The following is a 24,974-nucleotide window of genomic DNA, read 5'->3' as shown; positions in this document are numbered from 1 at the left end:
TTAACTAAAAAAATTATTTATTAGCATTCAATCTATCTGATTTTCACATTTTCAATCTTTCAAGTCCTGAATACAAATTTGGGTAAACAAAACACTCTTTGTTTTAAGGTTTAAGTTTGAATTTTGCTGTTTCTGGGTTTGAGTTGCAATGTTTCAAATAAATCATAGAAGTAAGCTAAATAAATTCATTTCAAAAAAAATAACAGTGGAGGATTTTCTTGTTAGTGAGTGATAGTCTCCTTCAAATGAACCTACAACAAAATAAACCCTTAAAAAAGAAAACTAGTGAAGAAATTAAACGTAGCTCTTTATATGCCAAGAGAAGTATATATGTTATAAAGATGTTTTCTTCAACTGACCCTGAAGTACCTTTATTTGATACCATTCTTCAGAAAAAACAAATATATTTAGCACTCTAAACATATAATTTTGAGTTGGAAAGCAACTAACAATTTAATAATACAGAAGAAAGGTAGAGATTTGTAACTGAGATTTCTCAGTTTTCTTGGATTAAGTATCTGTGAGCAAGACCTCAAAAGCATTCGTATTATTTTAAAATATAAGCAAAAATAGTCATCAGATAGTTGTTACTACTGGAGAAATTTTTGTTGCCTGCTTGTCAACAGGAAGATGAATCAAAAAATTTATAAGATTCTCCTTGAATACATAACAGACAAATATTAGTTCTCCTCAACTACAGCTTCAAATCCTAGGTAAATCTTAACTACAGGGACAAAGAGGGTACAAAAGTTATTTTTCTCTGTTGGTTTTGCATTTTTAAGTAAATTATACATTCAGAGGGTTATCTCTTTCCCTTTTACCCAGAAAATCTGTATTAAGAAAACTCAGAATTTACTTTTTGTTTCCTTAGAATGACAATACTAGCCCCTCTCTCCCCCCAAACTGCCCACTGTTTTTTACATCTTTATAAAAGAGTAGATGATTTATCTAATCTTCCTTTCCGTATTAAAGTAAAAGAAGTAAGATGAAAAGTTTTGAAGTGTGTAAAACCACTTTCCAGCATCCTAAGGATTGATTTCAAACTTAGAAGTGATCTTTTCTAAGCAAATCAACCAAGTAGCTTGTTTAACAAAAGAATGTATGAAAATATATGTATTATATCCACAGAAAATTAAAAGGAACTTAAGGCACTACTTTATCAAGGAGTTTTATCTTCATATCCTGCATTCAAAATACTGAGAGTCAATCTGACGTATAAACCTTAATTATGGGATTGGTATTGAAAGAATTAGTGACTCACTTGAGGAATAGAAAATGGAAGATCAGCAAATTTCATAAACCCAACTGAGAAACATTTAACTTATAACTGGTATGCAGCTAGCAAGAATCTGAGGCAACTGCAATTTTAGACCTCTGATGAACAAGGTACCCAGTCTTTCGTCACTGTATTAACTTCTGCCCTGCGGACTGATCTTTATTTACTATCTCCCAACACTCAAGACTTCCCTGGTGGCTCAGAGGTTAAAGCGTCTGCCTGAAATTCATGAGACCCGGGCTCGATCCCTGGGTTGGGAAGATCCCCTGGAGAAGGAAATGGCACCCCACTCCAGTACTCTTGCCTGGAGAACCCCATGGAGGAAGGAGCCTGGTAGGCTACAGTCCATGGGGTCCTAAAGAGTCAGATATGACCGAGCGACTTCACTTTCACTTTCAATACTCAAGAACTTTTTAATACCTGCATGCCACATCCAACCCCAGATATCACAAATGAGGGAAGATATGACCCTTTTATATATAACATTTTATAAACAGTGCCTACTAGTAGATGAATCTTAAGGAAATTCTAAGGGAAATTATTTTTAAAAAGTTCTTTTGAGCTGTCCTGAAAACCAAATAATCCACTTATGACTTTTAAAAAATAAACTCCAAATCTAAAAGAATGAATGGATAAATGTAAAGACACAGAACATATTTAAATCAACCAGAATATTTAATGATCAACAATATTTCTTAAATAGCAACATTTTCCAGAGGTCAACATTACACTATCCTAAAATCACTAGTTCTTAAATTTCTTTTATCTCATTTTTTTCATGACATCTGCTACCAATTTTTTTGACAGTCAATTTTATAAAAGTATAAAGAATATCACTTAAACAGGGCAATAAACCAGGATAATAAAAGAATATGAAATTAACTCCAGGCAAACTTTTCTAACAAGTCTTTCTCCTTCTTCCATCTCTTAAAAAGATTTATTTCAGTAACTCCTTAAAGGGGAACAAAATTACCAGTGCTAAAAGCAGTGGCCAAAACAGAATTCAAGATGCAGGACCCCAGAAGTAGAGATAATTAACAAATTTAATTAACGGTTTTCAAACTCAAAATTTGCTTTATATAGATTCAACCAATACTTTTTGAAAATAATTGACATATTTATGGCCAGCAGGAATGTGAAAATATATTCAACATCTCTAATTAAAACAACAATGAGATATTACTTCATACCTGTTAGAAGGACTATTCTCAAGAAAAGAAGGACTAACAGTGTTGGTGAGTATGAGAAGAAAAGAGAACCCTCCCACAGTGCTGGTGGGAATGTAAATTGGTACAACTGTGGAGAACAGCATGAGATGCCTCAGAAAATTATGAATAGAACTACCACATGATCTAGCTGTTCCGCTTCTGAGTATTTATCTGAAGAATATGAAAACACTAACTAGAAAAGATATATACATTCCTATGGTCATTGTATCATTATTTTTAATAGCCAAGATATGGAAACCACCTAACAGCCCATCATCAGATGAATGAATAAAGAGTCTGTTATATATTTGTTTGAATAAATGGTACTCAGTCATAAAAAAAAAAGAAACCCTTGCCATTTTCAACAACATGGATAGATCCAGGAGGCATTATGCTAAATGAAATAAGTCAGATGAAAAATAGCAAATGATTTCACTTGTGTAGAATCTAAAAAAACAAAACAAATGAATTTAAAAAACAAAAACTTGTAGATACTGAGAACAGATAGTGATTACTAGAACATAAGAGCTAAGGGGTAGGTGAATTGGTAAAGGGCATCTATTGTATGGTGATCAATGGTTTTTGGTGATGATCTCTTTTTTCATAGTGTATACAGCTGTCAGACTGCAGTGGGGCACACATGAAATTTATATAATGTTATATACCAATTTTACCTAAATAAAAATAGGAATAACCTATGGAAATAAAATAGAATGAGAAACAAATATGTGCTTTTATGGCCAAGTTACAGTTATTAGTCATAGGGTGAATGTGTTGAGTTTCATTATGTTCCTATCAAAATGACTGGTGGGAAATTCATAATTTAAAACTGAAAGAGTCCAGGGGTCATTTATACAACTTCTTTATCTTAGGTAGAAGAAACGGAAGAAGTAAAGGGCCAAGTAACTTCATAAGGTCACATAACAAGTTAAGGTAGAGTCAGGTAAGAGTTTTGTTTTTTTTTTGACTTGTCTACTCCTTTAATGGTGGTAAAGGGAGTAGCAGATGCAAAGGCCTCCTTGGAGAGAACCTGGTATGTTGAAAGGATTAAACCAAATCCACCGTGTCTGGAGATGGAGGGCTGAGATCCCTCATAAGCCGTGATACAGCCATGGCAAGCTCTGAGGAGGTGGGGGGCGCGCTGAAGGATTCCAAGTAGAAGGAAAGACACGAGTATGCATTTCAAAAAACTCCCATCCCTCTGATTATAGTGAAGAGATGCATTTAAACTCAGGAAAAAGAAAAAAACAATCACAATAGGAGCTATATTTATTTCATTTAATTTTAAAGAGATTCTCTTATCCTCTATTTTGATTATGTCCTTTCCCCCTTATTAAAATGCTTTCTTTTTGAAATGATGGTGATGATGAGTAGGAAGACTATTTTAATGTGTGTTACTTGGAAAAATTAAGTTAGCAGCCCTGTGGAGAAATTGATAACATTCATATACTGCTGGTGGGAAACAAAACGGTGTAACGCTAATGGGTGGGAATTTGATGCACGCACACGCACACACACTCACTCACTCACTCTTATCCTTTAACCCAGCATTCTGATTTCTAGGTATTTACCTTGAAGACACACTTTCATATAATAATATAAATATATATTTTATTCATATATTCATATGAATATATTATTATATATGAATGCATATTATTTATATTCATATATTAATATGAATATATTCATAATATAAAAATACATATATGTACAGGATGCAGTATTATTTGAAACTGGAAAACACTGAAAATTCCCTAGATGTCCAAGTGCAGAAAATTGGTTGAATAAATTACAGCACATGTACACAGTGCAGTATGTTAGTTTTTGAGAATTCTTAAAGAGTATAATAAAAATCTTAAAGAGAAATTATCTGTTGTAACTTAATGGAGGCTGAAGCTGAGCAAGAACAATAAAAAAATTTTTTTTGAAAGAGTGAGACACAAAACACAGCTGTTTCCTATTTTAAGTTTTCTTATTGTGTTCTAAATCTAGCATGTACAGGAAGACACCAAAAACACCTTTGATATTTGTCTATTTCTGACAGTAGCAGAAAAGATTAAGAACCAATATGCAAATTAATAGAGCCACATATGCAAAGGCCACTTGAATGCATTTTAAAACAGACTAGGTTGTGACAGTTTAGTTTTTAAAACATGACATAAAAATCTGGAAAAGATAGATGTCAAAAAGTTGGTTCTATTTTTAATTAAAAGTAACTGAACTTACACGATTTAAAAACAATTGCCCTAGAGTGGTTCTAAAATTTTATTAAACTATTAATAACAGCTTCTGATTTTGCTGGAGGAATTCAGAAACTCCATTAAACAGAACTGAGATCTCATAAGATACCTCTATTTTTGTGTTCCTTGCACATCCAGATTCCAAAGTCCCTCCTCACTATTACAGTTAGGATATGAATGACACTAGTTTAGAGACTGAAAATTCTTGGACTATATTCAGGTAATTTTCTAACATCATGACCTTATAGAAGACTCTCTGAACAAGAGTACAAGTGCTTCCATTTCAACAGGTTAAGTACAGAGGATATCTCCATGCTATTCTTTTACAATTGCCATTTCTCTTGTTTGTACTTGACTAATGAGCACTGACCTCAGGGTAATTAGTGACATGATTCACAACTAAAGCACCACAACAAATTCCAACAGCAGTATAACAGAGAACACTGCCCATATTTAACAATGCTGGAGTTCAGTTACACCTGTTTTTCCCTGAACTTATTCCATTCTGAGAAGGCAGTGAGAGAGACAGAGGTACGTCAGAAGAGAAAATTTCTACATACTTGTAAGCCAGGACAAACAGATCCAATACTGTTTAACTGTGTTCTCAGTCCTCTGTTCTTAGGAAATCACTGTATAGTAGAGAAAATGAACTAAAGAAAACTAATGATTAATTGTGATGTTTCTAAAAGGTACCATTCTCATAAATGTACATTTATTCCTCATGGCAACCCTGATAAGTATTATCATGCCCATTTTACAGATGATGAAAATACAGTCTGAGCTACAGGCACATAACTTGCTGAGAATCACACCAAGAAAGTTACATGGCATCTCTGAATGAACCTCAGCTTTTTCTTGTCTATAAAACAGGAACAGCAATGTTTATCTTCTGGGAAGATTAAATGGGATATGGTGACGCCAAAATCCAGACAGAAGGATCTGCTATAGCACAGTGACACAAACACAGATAAAACATGAATAAAGAAACTAATCACAACAGTGCATATACCTGGTGGTAAATTAATATACACCACGAGGCAGCACAAAGGTTAAAAGTACCGTCTCTGGGACCAAGACAGTTTGATCAAAATTCTAGCTCTGCTATCAACTTAGTTTTGTGGATAGGGGAAACGTTCTTAATCTCTCTGTGCCTCCACTTTTTCATCCATGAAGTGGTGATAATGAGAGTATCTACTTCATACATTTGTGCGAAGTAAATGAGTGAACACATTTCAGCACTTTTAACAGTGCTGAATGTTACCTATCGTCACTTCTACACTGCAATGTAATATGCATAAGTGAGGGTCATTTTGATGTAGGTCTGCATGATGATCAGATTCCAAAGAAGCTAGTGATGAGCTTCTTACAAGCACTGCTTCCTAAAGCAAGTTTCTGTGAGCTACCTAAGGCACATTTCTGAGTTTGAGATTTTTTGTTCTTGAATTTCTTTAGTCCTTTGTGCCAATTCATGAACAAGGAGAATGTGTCATATGGACAATGGGGGAGGGGAAGGGAGACATGAATGGACAAGTCACGAATACTTTTCCTCCACAGTGAACTCGAGCAATTTCTCACGTGTGTCAGGGTGTTCCAAAGATTAAAAAAAGAGACAAGGACATAGAGAAAAGAACACACTGAGGAGTCAAGCCCCGGGCTCAAGACAAGATGGCACTTGAACAAACGTCTAGAAATGGAAAAAATTTTACGTTTAAAACCATAAACAGATCTGGATCAAGAACTCAGGTTCACAAAAACATTCAATACAAGAGAAGATGTGGAACAATTTATAACAGTTATCTGTCTCAGTTTCTTTGGGTTTTCTGTTTGTTGTTTTTTAACATATGAAGAACCACATAAATAAACCATTTAATGCCTCACTGCTTCTTCAATGGTTCAATTATAAAGAAGAGTTATTTTATTAAATTGAGCTTACTTATATCTTAGAGCTTTATAAAGCAATAATTTATTCGAATTTCAGTGGATAATTGTTCATATGAACTAAGCTACTATCCTTATTTTTGTGCTTTTTCTGTATATTTGTATTTTTTTTAACTTCTCTCTAGACTACTTCACTAGTAGAACACAAGGTCTCTATCAAAAATTTTATTTCTAAGATATTGCCTTCCTTTATTTTTCATTCTTGGACTTTACATTTTTTCATTCTTACAGAAGATGTTAGGCATACCTGAAATTTTTCGTTTAAAACTCAGAAAGAACTCAGTTTTAACATTTCAATCTATAAAGAGATCTAGTTTTCCATTTCACCTCACTCTCACCCTTCCCTTCAATCTCCCTGAGAGTTGATTCAAATATTTAATTTTCTCAACCCTAAACTATATATATAACTACAGATTTAAAAAATACTTATATTACTATACTAAAATATCATTCAGAGAGTTACATAAATGGAACATACAGATGCACTAGTAACTTCTTTTAGAATCTCGTTTTCTCCTTTTGTGAAGTCTTCTAATCTTTTCTTCCTGGGGAATCTAGTAGATCAACAGCGACAGCACACCACACAAAGGAGGGCCTCACAAAGGGCTGCATTTTCTCCCGTTTCCAGTACCGACTAGCTCCAGGGCAAAACAGTCCACCTTGTTACTCGAGATAAAAAACGTACATGCTATTTTTTTCATTTAGAATAAAATTTTATACTGTCTCCTATGCTGGACTACGGAGAAGGCAATGGCACCCCACTCTAGTACTCTTGCCTGGAAAATCCCATGGACAGAGCTCTGAGCCTGGTAGGCTGCAGTCCATGGGGTCATGAAGAGTCGGACACGACTGAGCGACTTTACTTTGACTTTTCACTTTCATGCACTGGAGAAGGAAATGGCAACCCACTCCAGTGTTCTTGCCTGGAGAATCCCAGGGATGGGGAGCCTGGTGGGCTGCTGTCTACGGGGTCGCACAGAGTCGGACACGACTGAAGCGACACAGCAGCAGCAGCAGCAGCAGCAGCATGCTGGACTACATGCTACAGTGGTAATAAAAACAGTGTGAATGAATAAACAGAAATAATGTGGTACAATGAAAGGAGAACTTTACTAGACTAACATGGAATTTGGAATCAAACCAATCTGGGTTCATATGCCAAGTGGGTGACTCTAGACAAACTGCTTAACCTTCCTGAGCCTGCTTCCACTTTTGAAAAACGAAAACAGTATTAACAACATCACAGGATTATTATGACAATTAAATTAGACAAACACTTTTGGTGCACAGCGCACTGCAACTAGTTAAGGAGTATTAGCTGCCTTCCATCTACGGCTAATGAGCTGCTAGCTGGGACACAGATTCCTAGGTTCCTCCTCATATGGGAAATTAGACTCACGCCTATACCTACTTTGTGGACTCAGTGTAAAGAACCAACAGAGCACTTCACTTTAAAGTCAAAATCATGTAAAGTCAACTAGGATTTGGCCACTCTAAAGAGTGGTCCACGGGCTAGCAACATCAGAACCACCTGGGGGCCTGTAAGAAATGCTGAATCTCAAGTCCTGCCCTAGAACCACGTGATAAGAAAATTTATTTTAATAAGACCTCCATGCATAGTAAAGTTTGAAAAATACTCCTAAGAAAATAATCCTCCGCCTGGAAGGAAGAAAAGAACTTTATCAATATCAACTGTGCCAAAAACTCAAAAGCACAAAGGGCATTTACAATAGGACATACTGATTTAATTAGCTCAGGAGAGCAAGTTAGAGAAAACAGGCATTACGGATTGACAGAATCTGAAATTGTGAGAAATACAGAATAATTCACAAGGAAAGGGAGGGGGAAGGCAGGAAAAAAAAAATTAAAACACTGGGTAAAGAGCACAAAATTTTCCAGAAGCAAATGGCACTCTCACCCATGAATAATACAGTAATGTCTATAATGATGTCCCTAGCTAAAGAAGAAGAAGACAAGAAAGCATATATATTCTCTTTCAAAATTATTTCCCTCAAAAAACCTGTGTGTTTACACACATGCACACATATACACACATATATTCTAAAGTAGTGCATAAAAAAAATTGAACCCTGAATATTCATTGGAAGGACTAATGCTAAAGTTGAACTCTACTTCGGCCACCTGACTGGAAGAACTGACTCACTGGAAAAGACCCTGATGCTGGGAAAGATTGAGGGCACAAGGAGAAGGGAGCAACAGAGGATGAGATGGCTGGATGGCATCACTGACTCAATGGACATGAATCTATGCAAACTCCAGGAGATAGTGAAGGACAGAGAAGCTTGGTGTGCTGCAATCCATGGGGTTGCAAAGAGTCAGACACGACTTAGCGATTGAACAACAACAAAATTATCTTGTATAATATCTTTTGTACAATATCTTTTGTACAATATCTCATTTACCAAGAGAGCTAGCTCTTCACTTTTAAAGGATTAAAAACAGACTTTTGAGACTAATTTACTAGTCTTAAATCAAGACTCATGTACCATTGCCAATGTGGTTCATAATTTTCCCCCAAATATCTTTCCACATTTCCACACCCAGTTTAAGTTTTTTCCCAGCCACTTACAATTGATCACTCCCTCCTTTGACCCTCATGGCTTATCTTATTTCACAGTATATCACAATGATTTACTTTCCTATAGGTTCCAAGCCTCTTTAAGGGTAGGGGCTATTTCCCATGTCATTAGACACTTCGCTGGGGAAAGTATAATTCCTTTCAAATAACTGATATACAAATACCAGATATGATCCAAAGAGAATTGGGAAAAACTGAGGTAAAGGAGAGCAGGGAAATGAGACCTCTCTGTTATCCTTTTTTGAAAAATGTTTCTTCAACATTTTACACATTGTGAAGCAATCTAAAGTAGTGGCACAGCTTCAGCAGTGGCAACTAATTCTCAACATTTACATAGTTTTGTAGAATCATAAAATATTTGAGCTAGAAATACTAAAATCTTTTTGGTCTGTCTCAATTTACAAAGCAAGAATCTAAGACAAAGACATTAACTTACACGTGGAAGAGGTGGGCTCTAAATGTCAGGTCTTCTGATTCCCACATTAGGCCATACTCACTCTCACTATGTCAAAGTGGTTTGCTCCAGAGACCAAAGAATTCTCTGAACACAGTGTTTCACCATGTTGCAAAGGAAGGATACTCCAATTAAAAAAAATAAGAAAAACAAACCAAAACAACAATAAACATAGGGAGTGCTTGAAGAATAGCAGAAGGCTAGAGCAGGGTCCAGAGCAGGCACTGGCGACCCACTCCAGTACTCTTGCCTGGAAAATCCCATGGACAGAGGAGCCTAATAGGCTGCAGTCCATGGGGTCGCTAAAAGTCGGACATGACTGAGTGACTTGACTTTGACTTTTCACTTTCATGCATTGGAGAAGGAAATGGCAACCCACTCCAGTGTTCTTGCCTGGAGAATCCCAGGGACAGGGGAGCCTGGTGGGCTGCCGTCTATGGGGTGGCAGAGTTGGATATGACTGACACAACTTAGCAGCAGCAGCAGCAGCAGCAGAGCAGGGTCCAATTATCACAACCAGAGTAAAGAGGCTGCATTTATCTAATGGCAATGGGGAGCTACTGTGGGTTTCTGAACAGGAATATTGCATGAAAAAGCATTTAAGAATATTCACTCAGCACCAAACTATAGAATGCAGGGTAGTACCAAAGCTGGGAGACCAGGCAGGAGTCTATAATAGCATGGTCAAGGTAAGAAGGTAATGATATGATCTAGGAAAACATAAATGAAAATAGATATTTAACATACTAAATAAATAACGACATGTGGTGTTTTTTTTTTTTTTTTTTTTTTTTTTGGTTTTTGTATTTATAATTACTGATCAACTTTAACTGATGCTTTTGAACTGTGGGGTTAGAGAACTTCTTAGAGAAGACTCTTGAGAGTCCCTTGGAAAGCAAAATCAAACCAGTCAATTCTAAAGGAAATCAACCGTGAATAATCTTATGGAAGGAAAGATGCTGAAGTTAAAGCTCCAATACTCGGGCCACCTGATGTAAACAGTTGACTCACTGGAAAAGACCCTGATGCTGGGAAAAACTGATGGCAGAAGGAGAAGAGGGCAAGAGAATGAGATGGTTGGATGGTATCACTGATTCAATGGACATGAACTTGGGCAAACTCCAAGAGACGGTGAGGGACAGGAAAGCCTGACGTGCTGCAGTCCATGGAGTCGCAAAGAGTTGCACACGACTTGGCGACTGAACAACATTTTATATTAAGACTATAAAACTACAGAGAAAAATAAGAAAAAATGTTCAGTATTCAAGCCTCGATGACTTGAAAAGTAAAATGTAAAAATACAAATATTGGGAAGCAAAGGTGTATGTAGAACAAAATAATTTTAGCTTTGAAAGGTAAAGTCAAATATTCTAAATCACTTGAAAGCGCCTACTTAAACAAGGGAATTAAGGGCAAGAAATTAGGAGTATGCTGGGTCAGAATGAGAAACATTATAAAACCACAGTGATGTTTTCAGAAAGAATCAGATTTTTAAAAACTAAAATGTTTTACTGGAAAAAAGATAAATATATGCTTACTTAAAAAAACTCATGAGGAGCTTTTAAAAAACCCAACATAAAGCATTTTTCATTATAGTAGCATGGTTGCTATATAAATATAGTATATGACATCATATTACCTCACCATCCTTATTTTTTTAAGTGTTAAATACAGCTTAATCATTATCTTACAATTCATTTGCCTTCCTGAGACATTGCTCTTCGTAAAATATAACTGTTGAAAAAAACTAACGTCTAATGGTAAATACTAAAACCATTGTGCAAAGTGCACCAGAGGTTAATGATCTACCATCCAAATACACAACAGATATCCTTTTTGGCTTTTTCAGAGCCACAGGCTTTTCTCCCTTTTGTGTTCATTTCCTGTCAAGTTTGACATTTCAAAAGAATACCAAAGAAGCTTAAAAATTTGTTTACAAGTGTGTCATTAAATCAGGACTCTAAAAATAAAAGCTATTCATTGCAACTGCACTGATGTATAAAAGAGACCTTCATTTAAATTTTGGAAAAATAATAAAAAAGGAAACATTTTTGATCTTTTCTTATATAAAAGTGCTCTGGTCCAATATTTTTGAAACTGAATGAAGAAACTTGCTGATGTGTAGTGACTACAAAAAAAAAAAAAAAAAAATAGAATCCAATTTAATGAGTCAGCTATATTTGACAACATTTAGAGGAGGCTCAGCTTTCTTATGACTTATTAAAATTTAATACAACAATTAATTACTAATACTTCTACATTCTCCGTACAATAAGTATCCTCTGAAATACTATTATTCAGAAGATATGATGCATTTAATACAGGAAAATAGAAATGAAACCCTAAATATTCTTTAAGTATACATATTCAAAAATCTTTATCAATCACTAAATACTATACATAACTCTTTTGGCTGTGATAAAGGAACAGAGACCAGATCTGTCTTAACTACAAAATCAAACAACATAAATAATAGTTTTCAGACACTGAGTACAGGCTAGTAATAGGACAAGCAGTATAAGACAGTAATTCCTGGGGTGGGGGGAAGCAAATGCTTAAGCTCCACCTTTGCCTGGAGAGAGTTCCCAGGTTACAAGTCAGGGAGGAGAAACGGAAATAGAACTCAGTGGTCTCCCTGCTTGAAGAAACAGAATTGAGAATTCAAGACAGAGAAATTAGGAAAATTAGCAGGACAGAGTAGCAGAGGAGAGACTTACACAGAAAAGAGAGAGTTGCAAAGAGAGTGCTCCAGGAGTCTGCAGAGAGTTACTCTCGGTCTTTACCCCAGTCCTGATCAACGCATGCAAACTACTGGAGGCCAGGAAAAGAAGCACGGGAAGAAGCAGAACCACTCCAGGAGCTGTACCAGGGCCAAGGAGAGTTCTGATTTCCACCAGCCAGTCTGGAAAAACCTTGTAATGTATGAGACATCAGGTAGAGCATCTAGAAGGGGACTGCCTCAAGAGTGGGGGGAAAAATTAGTCATAAGATTAAAGACTGGCTTTGTCTAGAAACAAGAAAAGCCTTTAAAGGATCACACACTCCCAAGTAACTACACTGTGTCCCAAGACACAAGAATAGTGAAAGGAATATGAAAATATCCAGGACCACTAAGGTAAAATTCACAAGGCCTGACATCCGATAAAAAGTTACCAAGCAGCCAAAAAAAAAAGACCATTCAAAAGAGAAGTATCAGTCAATAGACAGTACTAAAAAGACATAGATGTAAGAATTAGTGGACAGGGACTTTAAAATTATTATTATAACTATATTCCAGATGTTAAATGTAAAGGAAAGCACAGACATGCTGAAAAGACATATGAACGATTTAGAAAAGGATTCAAATCAGAGTCTAGAGATGAAAAATCTAATACCTAAGATTAAAAGCAGAATAGATGGAATTAATAGCAAATAAGACATTTCAGAAGAAAAAAATTAATGAAGATATAGGTGTAACAGAAACAATTTCAAGTGAAACAGAAACAAAACATTTGGGACAACAACCAGAGCATCAGGGAGCAATGGAACAATTTTAAGTGACCTGATATATGTGTGACCAGAATCCCTGCAGAAGGGGTGAGAGGAGTCAACAAAAACATTTTGAGAAAATAACAGCCCCAGATTTGATGAAATCTATAAGCCCACATTTCAAAGTAGAACACCAAGCAAGAGAAACAGGAAAAAAACTGAATTAAGGCACATCTTAATCAAATTACTTAAAACTAGAGATAAAGAGCTGCTCTGTAAGAAGGGCAACTACTTTAAAACCAAAAATGCTAAGCTGCTGCTGCTAAGTCACTTCAGTCAAATGCTATGAGATGCACCATTTCTCATATGAGAACTCAGGAGGATAAGATGAGGAGGGGAAAAAAAAGAAAGGGAGGGAGAGGTCAGCACATACCAGGCAGAAGCAAGGTACTAGACTTCTAAGAAACATTTTAGTAGTGAATCTTGCCCCAGACACCAGCTGACTCCGCATGGTCTGGGAGGAACTGTCCAGTCTAGCTCTTCCCAGATTCCTGACCCACAGAATCATAAGCAAAATAAAATAATTGTTTTAAGCCACTAATGTGCCATTCAGCAATAGATAACTTGTTTCTATCAACATTTAATCCTTCCTTTCCCATCTTGAAAAATAATTATCCCGCTGCCTCACATACCTCCAGCTATACCTTTACTTTCCTTTACAGTTAAAACAGGTAGAAACTATTTATAACCACTGTCTCCACGTTATCTCTCACTCATACCTCAGCCAAATTCCACTGAGATCTACTCCTGCTCCCACATCACTTCTTCTGACAGTCCTTGCTACCTTTACCAGTGGCTTCCTTGTTGCCAAAACTAATAGCCACTCTTCAGTTGCTACTGACTTCTCCCACAGTATTGGAAATAGCAAGCACTCAGACCTTTTCATTCTCTCTTTATGACACCACTTCTGATATTTCTCCTTAGTGACAGGAGGATTCCTGGATTTGATCTCTTTTGTAGGCTTCTGCTTTCTGTCTATCCCTTAACTGTTGGTGCTCCTTAGGATTCTGTCCTAAATTACGTTCTCTTTTTGTACTACACTCTCCTGTTAAGTGACCTTATTCTATTTCCTAAACTTTAGTCATTTGGTAAAACACAGGGATTTATAGTTTTGGAGCCAGAGAGACCTGTGTTCGAGCCCTAAGCTCCGCTGTTTAGCTTATATGGTTTAGGGCAAGTTATTAAACTTCTCTGAGCATTATTTCCCTCATTTAGAATAATAATACCTCATGGATTATTATAAAAGTCAAATGAGATGATAAGTACTCACCATAGTGTGGGCGACACAAGATAAATTGTCAATAAAAGGTGGTAATGTCTGTTATTATATATGTGCCAGCAGCTCTCAGGTTTCTGTTCCTGGCCTAGAATTTCTTTCCTAAACTCCAAACATACCCAACTGCCTCTTGACACCTTTACTTGATGATCTACAGGCAATTCAAACTCAACATAATCAAATTTCACCTCCTAAGGAAATCTCATTCAATTCCAGCTATCTTTAATGAATGACACTAACTTAATGTCATAAGTTGACCCTTTCTCTGTCCTTCATTCTCACTCCTGTAATTAACTGCCATATTTTATAATACAAAGCCAGAGATGCTGTTCCAAGTGCTTTTCCCATACATTAACTCATTTAAAATGAAACACACACATGTAATAAGATACGAAGTTTATAAATGACCAGGAAGTAGTACTGATCAACACTGTAAGACTGCAAAGGAGAAAAGAATGACTATAGACTTAGGATGGTCTCAAAAGGCAAAGTGGAAGTAGACCTGAAAATGTGGTAAATAAAAAGGGGAAAGCATTTCGGGTGGAGCCTATGAAGTAAACAAAGACTCAGAGACAGGCAGAGACAAACATGGATGTGTGAGTAATAGTAAACAGAAGTCAGAATCGAGAAGAGAATATAAGGAAAGTATTCTCAAAATATTTTGGACTCAGCATCTTGTAACATTCTTAAATTATTGAGGACCCAAAAGTTTTTGTTCATGTGAGTGTGTCTATCAATATTTGAGAACCCCTGGGACAGAAGAGCCTGGCGGATTACAGTCCATAGAGTCACAAAATGTTGGACACCACTGAAATGACTTAGTACACATGCAATATTACTGTGCTAATAATTAAATCTTAATTTAAAGTTAATTAAGAAAACTAAGATGATGGGATCTGGTCCCATCACCTCATGGGAAATAGATGGGGAAACAGTGGAAACAGTGTCAGACTTTATTTTGGGGGCTCTAAAATCACTGCAGATAGTGACTGCAGCCATGAAATTAAAAGACACTTACTCCTTGGAAGAAAAGTTATGACCAACCTAGCCAGCATATTAAAAAGCAGAGACATTATTTTGCCAACAAAGGTTCGTCTAGTCAAGGCTATGGTTTTTCCAGTGGTCATGTATGGATGTGAGAGTTGGACTATAAAGAAAGCTGAGCACCGAAGAATTGATGCTTTTGAACTGTGGTGTTGGAGAAGACTCTTGAGAGTCCCTTGGACTGCAAGGAGATCCAACTAGTCCATCCTAAAGGAGATCAGTCCTGGATGTTCATTGGAAGGACTGATGCTGAAGCTGAAACTCCAGTACTTTGGCCACCTCATGCGAAGAGTTGACTCATTGGAAAAGACCCTGATGCTGGGAGGGATTTGAGGGTAGGAGGAGAAGGGAGTGACAGAGGATGAGATGGCTGATACATCACCAACTCGATGGACATGAGTTTGGGTGAACTCCGGGAGTTGGTGATGGACAGGGAGGCCCGGCGTGCTGCGATTCATGGGGTCACAAAGAGTCGGACACAACTGAGCGACGGAACTGAACTCAAGTGTAATTAAAACTGAAAAAATTTAAGAATGCAATTTATCTGAAATAACCAAAATAAGCTTGCTATGGACATGAGTTTGAGTAAGCTCTAGGAATTGGTGATGGACAGGGAGGCCTGGAGTGCTGCAGTCCAGTGCTGCAGAGTCAGATGCGCCTGAGCGACTGACCTGAAGTGAACTGAAGCTGTCTATGTGTTAACAGAGCTAACATTTTCATGAAGCCTAACTCTACTTCCCTAAATAAACAAAAAATTACAACAGTGGCAAGAGGTTACAATCCTGCAAATCCCTTTAATACCTAGCCTATAGAAGAGACCTGAATTCTCACAGCTGCTTCTGTATTTGCTTCACTGAAATGTGTTGTCTGTTCGAAGTATAAGAATATCTGGCCTCACACAATATGTAGTTGAAAAAAGAAGGAGTATTTTAATAGACTTTTCAGATAATAAGGGATACTCTTTTTTGACACTACCCTAAAACTCAACAAGCAGTAGTTTCTTAAAGGTTAATTGCAATGTGAAATTGGAAGCAATTTTCATGAATTTTAGTTTTCATTGAATTTTTAAGTTTCATGAATTTTAATTCATGAATTAAACCACCTTCTGAGACCTTAAAAACCATTGATCTATCTATCAAAGACCTTAAACTCTGAAGAAACTTCTTACTCATGAATGATTTTATAGCATGATGCACTGGTCATTTGGAAATAACAGTTCACTGAATTACATAGATCTTACAGTGCTGATGAATCTCTTTATGTAATGTTAAACAATCACATGTACTAATACTACAGAAAAGTCTTTGATGTATTGGGAAGCTATTCTGCTTACAGTGAATACAAGATTATCAAAATTCTAATTTTCCCTTGAGAACTCAAAACTTATCATTGGCAACATTTATTGTTAGTTGCTTTCAACCACACTGTACTTGAGAATAGAGATTATATAAAATAAATACTTTTAACTGGCTCATCATTGATGTTTTTAAATGATAACAGGCATGTTTTGCTTTGTTCTTTTTAACTGAGAGTTTGTGGTGGTGAAGAATACAGTGACCACAAGCCTGGAGGGGAGGGGACTTGGGGGCAGAATGGATACAAGTATATATGTGGCTGATCACCAGAACCCCTTCGCTGTTCTCCAGAAACTACCACAACATGGTTAATCAGCTATACCCAAACACAAAATAAAAAGCTGGGAAAAAAAAAAACAAAACCCACAAACACTTTGATGCTACTGCTCTAATCCGGTGCAAAGGTTCCAAAAGTTTTGCAATTAATGTCATTGGCATAAACGTCAACAGAGTGAAAAAAAGATATAATATCTTAACAGTAATATGAGAATAGCTTTCACATTCCAGATCGCCTAAAATGTTTTCCGGGATCACCAGGGGATCACAGACCACACTTTAAACTGCTGATAAGAAAAAAGGAAGAGACAAAGCTTCTAAAAGAGAGCCTTGCAGGCATCAAATAATTACTTAAAATTCCCACACTAAAAACATACATTTGATTCCTTTGACCCTCTTTGTATGCTGGGTAATTATAGAACTGTATCCTGAACACTGTAAATGTTTAAGTTGTAAAGATTCTGGATTCTGCTATTTTTATCAAATGAGTATATTTTGTTTCTTTGTCTTAAAGCAGGTGATTATTTTTACTGAACTTGAGCTGTAAACTGTTTATTCACCAGCAGCTTCTGTTTCAAGTCACATCTTTTGCCTTTCACTAAAGCCACTTTAAGACAGGCTTCCTGGTTGCTCAGTCAGTAAAGAATCTGCCTGCAATTCAGGAGAGCTGGGTTCAATGTCTGGGTCAGGAAGATCCCCCAGAGAAAGGAATGGCAACCCACACCAGTAACTTTGCCTGGAGAATTCCATGGACAGGGGAGCCTGGCAGCCAACAGTCCATGGTTGTTTCAATTTTCCAGTTTCCCTAGTCAGAAAGCCTGAGATTTTCCCACTGGCACTCAGTTAAGTTCAGTTCAGTCACTCAGTCCTTTCCGACTCTTTGTGACCCCATGAACCACAGCATGCCAGGCCTCCCTGTCCATCACCAACTCCCGGAGTTCACCCAAACCTATGTCCATTGTGTCGGTGCTGCCATCCAACCATCTTATCCTCTATCGTCTCCTCCTGCCCTCAATCTTTCCCAGCATCAAGGTCTTTTCAAATGAGTCAGCTCTTCGCATCAGGTGGCCAAAGTATTGGAGCTTCAGCATCAGTCCCTCAAATGAACACCCAGGACTGATCTCCTTTAGAATGGACTGGTTGGATCTCCTTGCAGTCCAAGGGACTCTCAAGAGTCTTCTCCAACACCACAGTTCAAAAGCATCAATTCTTCAGTGCTCAGCTTTCTTTATAGTCTGACTCTCACATCCATACATGACCCCTGGAAAAACCATAGCCTTGACTAGACAGACTTTTGTTGGCAAAGTAATGTCTCTGCTTTTTAATATGCTGGCTAGGTTGGTCTTAACTTTTCTTCCAAGGAGTAAGCGTCTTTTAATTTCATGGCTGCAATCACCATCCGCAGTGATTTTGGAGCCAAGAAAAATAAAGTCAGCCACTGTTTCCCCATCTATTTGCCATGAAGTGATGGGACCGGATGCCATGATCTTAGTTTTCTGAATGTTGAGCTTTAAGGCAACTTTTTCACTCTCCTCTTTCACTTTCATCAAGAGGCTATTTAGTTCTTCTTCACTTTCTGCCATAAGGGTGGTATCATCTGCATATCTGAGGTTATTGATATTCCTCCTGGCAATCTTGATTCCAGCTTGTGCTTCCTCCAGCTTAGCATTTTTCATGATGTACTCTGCATATAAGTTAAATAAGCAGGGTGACAATATACAGCCTTGATGTACTCCTTTTCCTATTTGGAACCAGTCTGTTGTTCCATGTCCAGTTCTAACTGTTGCTTCCTGACCTGCTTACAGGTTTCTCAAGAGGCAGGTCAGGTGGTCTGGTATTCCCATCTCTTTCAGAATTTTCCACAGTTTGTTGTGATCCACACAGTCAAAGGCTTTGGCATAGTCAATGAAGCAGAAATAGATGTTTTTCTGGAACTCTCTTGCTTTTTCAATGATCCAGCAGATGTTGGCAATTTGATCTCTGGTTCCTCTGCCTTTTCTAAAACCAGCTTGAACATCTGGAAGTTCACAGGTCACTTATTGCTGAAGCCTGGCTTGGAGAATTTTGAGCATTACTTTACTAGCATGTGAGGTGAGTGCAATTGTGCGGTAGTTTGAGCATTCTTTGGCATTGCCTTTCTCTGGGATTGGAATGAAAACTGACCTTTTCCAGTCCTATGGCCACTGCTGAGTTTTCCAAATTTGCTGACATATTGCGTGCAGCACTTTCACAGCATCATCTTTTAGGATTTGGAATAGCTTAACTGGAATTCCATCACTTCCACTAGCTTTGTTCATAGTGATGTTTCCTAAGGCCCACCTGGTTTCACATTCCAGGATGTCCGGCTCTAGCTAAGTGTGAGTGATCACATCTTTGTGATTATCTGGGTCGTGAAGATCTTTTTTGTACAGTTCTTCTGTGTATTCTTGCCACCTCTTCTTAATAACTTCTGCTTCTGTTAGGTCCCTACCATTTCTGTCCTTTATTGAGCCCATCTTTGCATGAAATGTTCCCTTGGTATCTCTAATTTTCTTGAAGAGATCTCTAGTCTTTCCCATTCTGTTGTTTTCCTCTATTTCTTTGCACTGATCGCTGAGGCAGGCTTTCTTATCTCTCCTTGCTATTCTTTGGAACTCTGCATTCAAATGGGTATATCTTTCCTTTTCTCCTTTGCTTTGCCTCTCTTCTTTCACAGCTATTTGTAAGGCCTCCTCAGGCAGCCATTTTGTTTCCCCCTATACCTCCCAGCCCCAGGCTAAAAGCTTCCTACCCAGGCCCACAGCACCCCTACTCCATTTCTTAACTAGGCTGTTTGCTCTAAAAGGTCAGTGACTTCAGGTAATTCCTTTGGTAGCTCAGTGGAAGAGAATCGGCCTGCAAATCAGGAGACACAGAAGCTGTGGGTTTGAACCCTGGGTCAGGAAGATCCCCTGAAGAAGAAAATGGCAACTCACTCCAGTATTTTGTCTGGAAAATCTAATGGACAGAGGAGCCTGGTAGGCTACAGTCCATGGGGTCTCAAAGAGTCAGGCACAACTGAGTGTGTACAGGTTTTATAGTTGTATTTTTTTGTGAGGAGTCATATGGTATGGTCTCCCTCCATATTACCAGAGGCACAGGTCCCCTACAAAAGATTTTTCATCTGAGGCATTAGCATCATGAGAGTTGTTCTGCATTTATAAAAAAATTTCTCTGGTGGCTGTGAGAGAAACAGTATTAAGGTAGCCACAGAAGTGGGTAGATCAAGAGGAAAAATCCACAGAAGTCCACAAAAAAGACCATTTAGAGAATAAACTACCTGGTCTATTTTGGTTGACAAAGATTTTACTGAAAAAAAATCCAACACAGTCTGAATATATTGAAAGTAAAATATCCAAATCTCACCTCATCATCTACTGGCATGATAAACTGCTTAACAGATTTAAGAGGCCTAAACGTCTGTAAGTCTTTTGGTCCAATCCTTAGGCATGGTTCATTTTAAACCACAACTAATCTTCCAGATTTCCAGAGGACAAGATTTCACTAGGTTTTTCAATAGATTGTTTAGCATTTTATATTCATATATCACCTGTTAATCTCTCTGGGATTAAAAAAAAACAGAAGTGTGCTTATGCCTTCTTAAAGTTATTCTGTTCTTGATTTAGTATTTCTCAAGACTGTGCAGTAAAGGTACTCAACCCTTTCCCCATTCAAAATACAACTCCTGCAGCTCAATTCCAGAAAAATAAACGACCCAATCAAAAAATGGGCCAAAGAACTAAATAGACATTTCTCCAAAGAAGACATACAGATGACTAATAAACACATAAAAGATGCTCAACATCACTCATTATCAGAGAAATGCAAATCAAAACCACAATGAGGTACCATTTCACAACAGTCAGAATGGCTGCGATCCAAAAGTCTACAAGCAATAAATGCTGGAGAGGATGTGGAGAAAAGGGAACCCTCTTACACTGTCGGTGGGAATGCAAACTAGTACAGCCACTATGGAGAACAGTGTGGAGATTCCTTAAAAAACTGGAAATAGAACTGCCATACGACCCAGCAATCCCACTGCTGGGCATACACACCGAGGAAACCGGAATTGAAAGAGACACGTGTACCCCAATGTTCATCACAGCACTGTTTATAATAGCCAGGACATGGAAGCAACCTAGATGTCCATCAGCATATGAATGGATAAGAAAGCTGTGGTACATATACACAATGGAGTTTTACTCAGCCATTAAAAAGAATACATTTGAATCAGTTCTAATGAGGTGGATGAAACTGGAGCCGATTATACAGAGTGAAGTAAGCCAGAAAGAAAAACACCAATACAGTATACTAACGCGTATATATGGAATTTAGAAAGATGGTAACGATAACCCTGTAAGCGAGACAGCAAAAGAGACACAGATGTACAGAACGGTCTTTTGGACTCTGTGGGAGAGGGAGTCGGGGGAGGATTTGGGAGAATGGCATTAAAACATGTATAATATCATATAAGAAACGAATTGCCAGTCCATGTTTGATGTAGGATACAGGAAGCTTGGGGCTGGTCCACTGGGATGACCCAGAGGGATGGTACAGGGAGGGAGGTGGGAGGGGGAGGGGAGTTCAGGATTGGGAACACATGTACACCCATGGTGGATTCATGTTGATGTATGGCAAAACCAATACAATATTGTAAAGTAAAGAAAAAAAAAAATACAATATGTTCTTTCTTTCATTAAATTACCAATGAATAAAGTAAGTAGTATCTCACTTGATGTTTCCCTGTGAGTATGTTCTCATAAATATCTTCAGTTCAAGGAGAGATTCTGACTGTAATACAGAATCAAAAAACCAAGCAGGTTTGCTCTGATTCTTGATCTGGATTTTGGTATCATAGGTGTGCTCAATTGCTCTGATTCTTGATCTATATATTTAGTAACGTGGGTACATTCTATTTGTAAAAAATCCTTTGTACTACAGCTTGTGATATATGCTTTTCTGTATATACGTTATACTTCAATAAAGAAAAAAATCCTACAGTCTGTGAAAGCTCAAATTTATCTATAGTATGCCTACTCTCTAAAATGTTAAATTATTCTCACAGGAAAGACTCACATATTATGTTGTGTGGCATGACTTATGTTCATAGTTACCCACCACCACTCTGTTCTGTTTATGATTAAAACAGCAGTCTGTATTGATTTTTTGAAAATTCAACCAAAAGTAGCCTATAATCTCATCCCCTAGAAATAGCAAAGTTAGAATTTAAATTCAGAGGCTTATGAAGTCCACACTACTCTATTATTAAAAAACTGTACCCTTGACCAGACTTTGTACATGTTACTTTTCCTCCAAAAATTCTCAAAAATAAAAGAATATTGTTTAGAATCCTAGAATACCAGTAACTGAACTAAACAGGCTTGAACACAAGCAATTTTCAACAGTAAATTTCTACTACTTCCTCCATAATTTTCAGAGCTCATGTCTTTTATATATCCTCACAATATCTACCTCAATGCTTGGCATATAGCAGATGTGTATCGATAGAAATAAAGTCCTCTAAAAGAAATAAGAATAGTCACTTTCAGATGATACAGTCATGTCTTGATTTCAATTTCTAGGAAAAGCGGGCATGGCATCCTCTGAAAAGTACTCTATTTATTTTGTTTATTGATCTATGTATTTATTTTTGCTACTTTCATTGAACCCCCAGATTCTGAGAGTTTTCTCCTAAGTACTCCTTTTTTTTTTTTTTAACAAAGCAGAAGCTTTTGTATAAAAGACTTAGCCAATTCAATCATAGCAATACAATGTCTATCAACTTCCCCTACTTCTCTCCTTTTCTATCCACTCTGTCTATACAGCAATACAAGAAAAGCACGAAGAAACAAGTTATCTCTTAGCCATTACATTTTTAAAATATAAAAAAATTTAAAACTACATTTACATGAAGATTAAGATTCTAATATAACTAAAGCCTTAATTTTTTCACTGTCATTTCTATATGCTGAAATAAATGAAAAGATGTAAGCTTAGCATGCAACAGTTTCAAAAGAAACCAACTGTATATCAATCTACAAACCTGATGATTAACAAAGTATTGCCCAACTATGAAGATTTAAAGAGCATAACAGAAGAACTTCATATAAATGTTTTATTATTACTATATAGGAGATATAACCTTTATTTAAATAAAGCTTTATCAATAGCTTATATGCTATAAACAGACTACCTAGAATATTCTTTTTGTCCATACAATGCTATAAGCAATAACTACACCAGTGTAGATTTTAGATTATCTTTAACGATGGGACCAAAAAAAAAGCAAATTAAATTGAAATAAAAATCTGTTCTTTTAAATCATCTCAATAGCCTGTCAATTTTTTTTTTAATTATTCTGTTGAAATTTAAGACCAGACACTTAAATTTTCAAACATGACACTCCTACTTTAAATAAAGTTCCCAAATACTTTACAGAATTCTGCTTTGTTTTGAAGTGCCAAGCTTTAAGAAAAGCAATTCAAAAAAAAGAAAAGCAATTCATAATAAATTCCTATATGAGATAGTCTGGAGAGCTCAAAGACACCATTCTATTGATAATATTCCACTTGATTCTTGGGCTCTACTTGGAAATCATATTATTCATTAAATCGCATATTTGCTCGAGGTAAATTTTAACAAATATATCTCACTAACAGATAACTGTTATCCATATGCATATGAATATCTTTAACTAGTTACTTACTGAGAGCCAGGCAAGGGACTCCATGATTCGATGTTCACATCGTTCTAAATGTTTAATCATTTCTCTGGTCAGGTTGGCTTCTGCTTTGATGAAACTTTCAATCACTTTGTAAAAATCAAAAGCTTTTAAGTTAAATACATTCAGAATCCATGGGAAGGATAGATCTGTTCCAGTATCCAGGCTCTGAGACATACTTCCTAAAAATGAAAGAAAAATAACTTAGGAATGAAACAGAAAGTCTTGAATTACATTATTTTTCAGTTCAAAGGTTTTATTAAACAAAAAATTAAAACACAGTAGAAAGGCTAAACAAAAAAAAATTTACTTAAAACAGAATTTTTTATTCTGGGGTCCACAGACTCCTAGGAAATAGGCTTCCCAAGTCTGAGGGCATATGCATGTATGTCTCTTTTAGACAGAAGGCTCATAGCTTATACCAAATTTTCAAAGGTTTAAATATTCTACACTTGTATCAGGGACAGGTTTAACATCCAACCAGTAATGCACTGGCATATCCATTTTAACTGTCTCATTAATCATTGATTAAGAGGGGAAGTGATTGTTTAGATTTTGATAATTTGGTTAGAAAAATCTGTTTCAATTGTGTATTTCTTGGTTATATTAGTTATGTAATATATTTTTATCCTTAGACAATTTTTTTTCTTTTGTTTTTTACAAACAAAACTTTTTTGACAGTCGCAAGATTATTTGCAAAGTAATGATACATGTTGAAAATCGTATTTTAAAAAACCCCTATTGGTGCCTCTGTTCCATTTATCTGGCAGATTTCAGTTCTAACCTTTGGTCTCATAACCACTGAATATATATATGTGGCAGTGCTTCCTTATCAGTGGAAGCTGCTCAATGGTACTTCTCAGGGATTTTACAATCTCCTAAGTCTTTAAAGGGGGTTAATAGGTACATTTCCTGGATTCAGTATAGACCAAAATAGAGACCTTGTGAAAGTATTTCCAAGATGATTTGAAACAATCCAAGTTCACAAGCCGTTCTAAGGTGACCAATTACATTCTTTCGTATATAATGATCTAAAAT

General features: G+C 36.7%; 1 protein-coding gene across 3 annotated transcripts in view; it reads right to left on the bottom strand.

Moving 5' to 3' along the window:
- RB1 (RB transcriptional corepressor 1) overlaps positions 1–24,974 on the bottom strand; it is a 120,354-nt gene that overhangs the window by 35,892 nt on the left and 59,488 nt on the right. For all 3 annotated transcript variants that reach the window (XM_070800086.1, XM_070800084.1, XM_070800085.1), the window contains one exon: positions 23,922–24,118. In XM_070800086.1, the coding sequence (XP_070656187.1) occupies positions 23,922–24,118 (197 nt within the window). The remainder of the gene's footprint in view (positions 1–23,921; positions 24,119–24,974) is intronic.

Source organism: Bos indicus, chromosome 12, assembly GCF_029378745.1.
Source record: "Bos indicus isolate NIAB-ARS_2022 breed Sahiwal x Tharparkar chromosome 12, NIAB-ARS_B.indTharparkar_mat_pri_1.0, whole genome shotgun sequence".
Lineage (NCBI taxonomy): Eukaryota > Metazoa > Chordata > Mammalia > Artiodactyla > Bovidae > Bos > Bos indicus.
The sequence above is the reverse complement of the archived record's forward strand: the minus strand, read 5'-3'. Positions and strand labels throughout refer to the sequence as shown.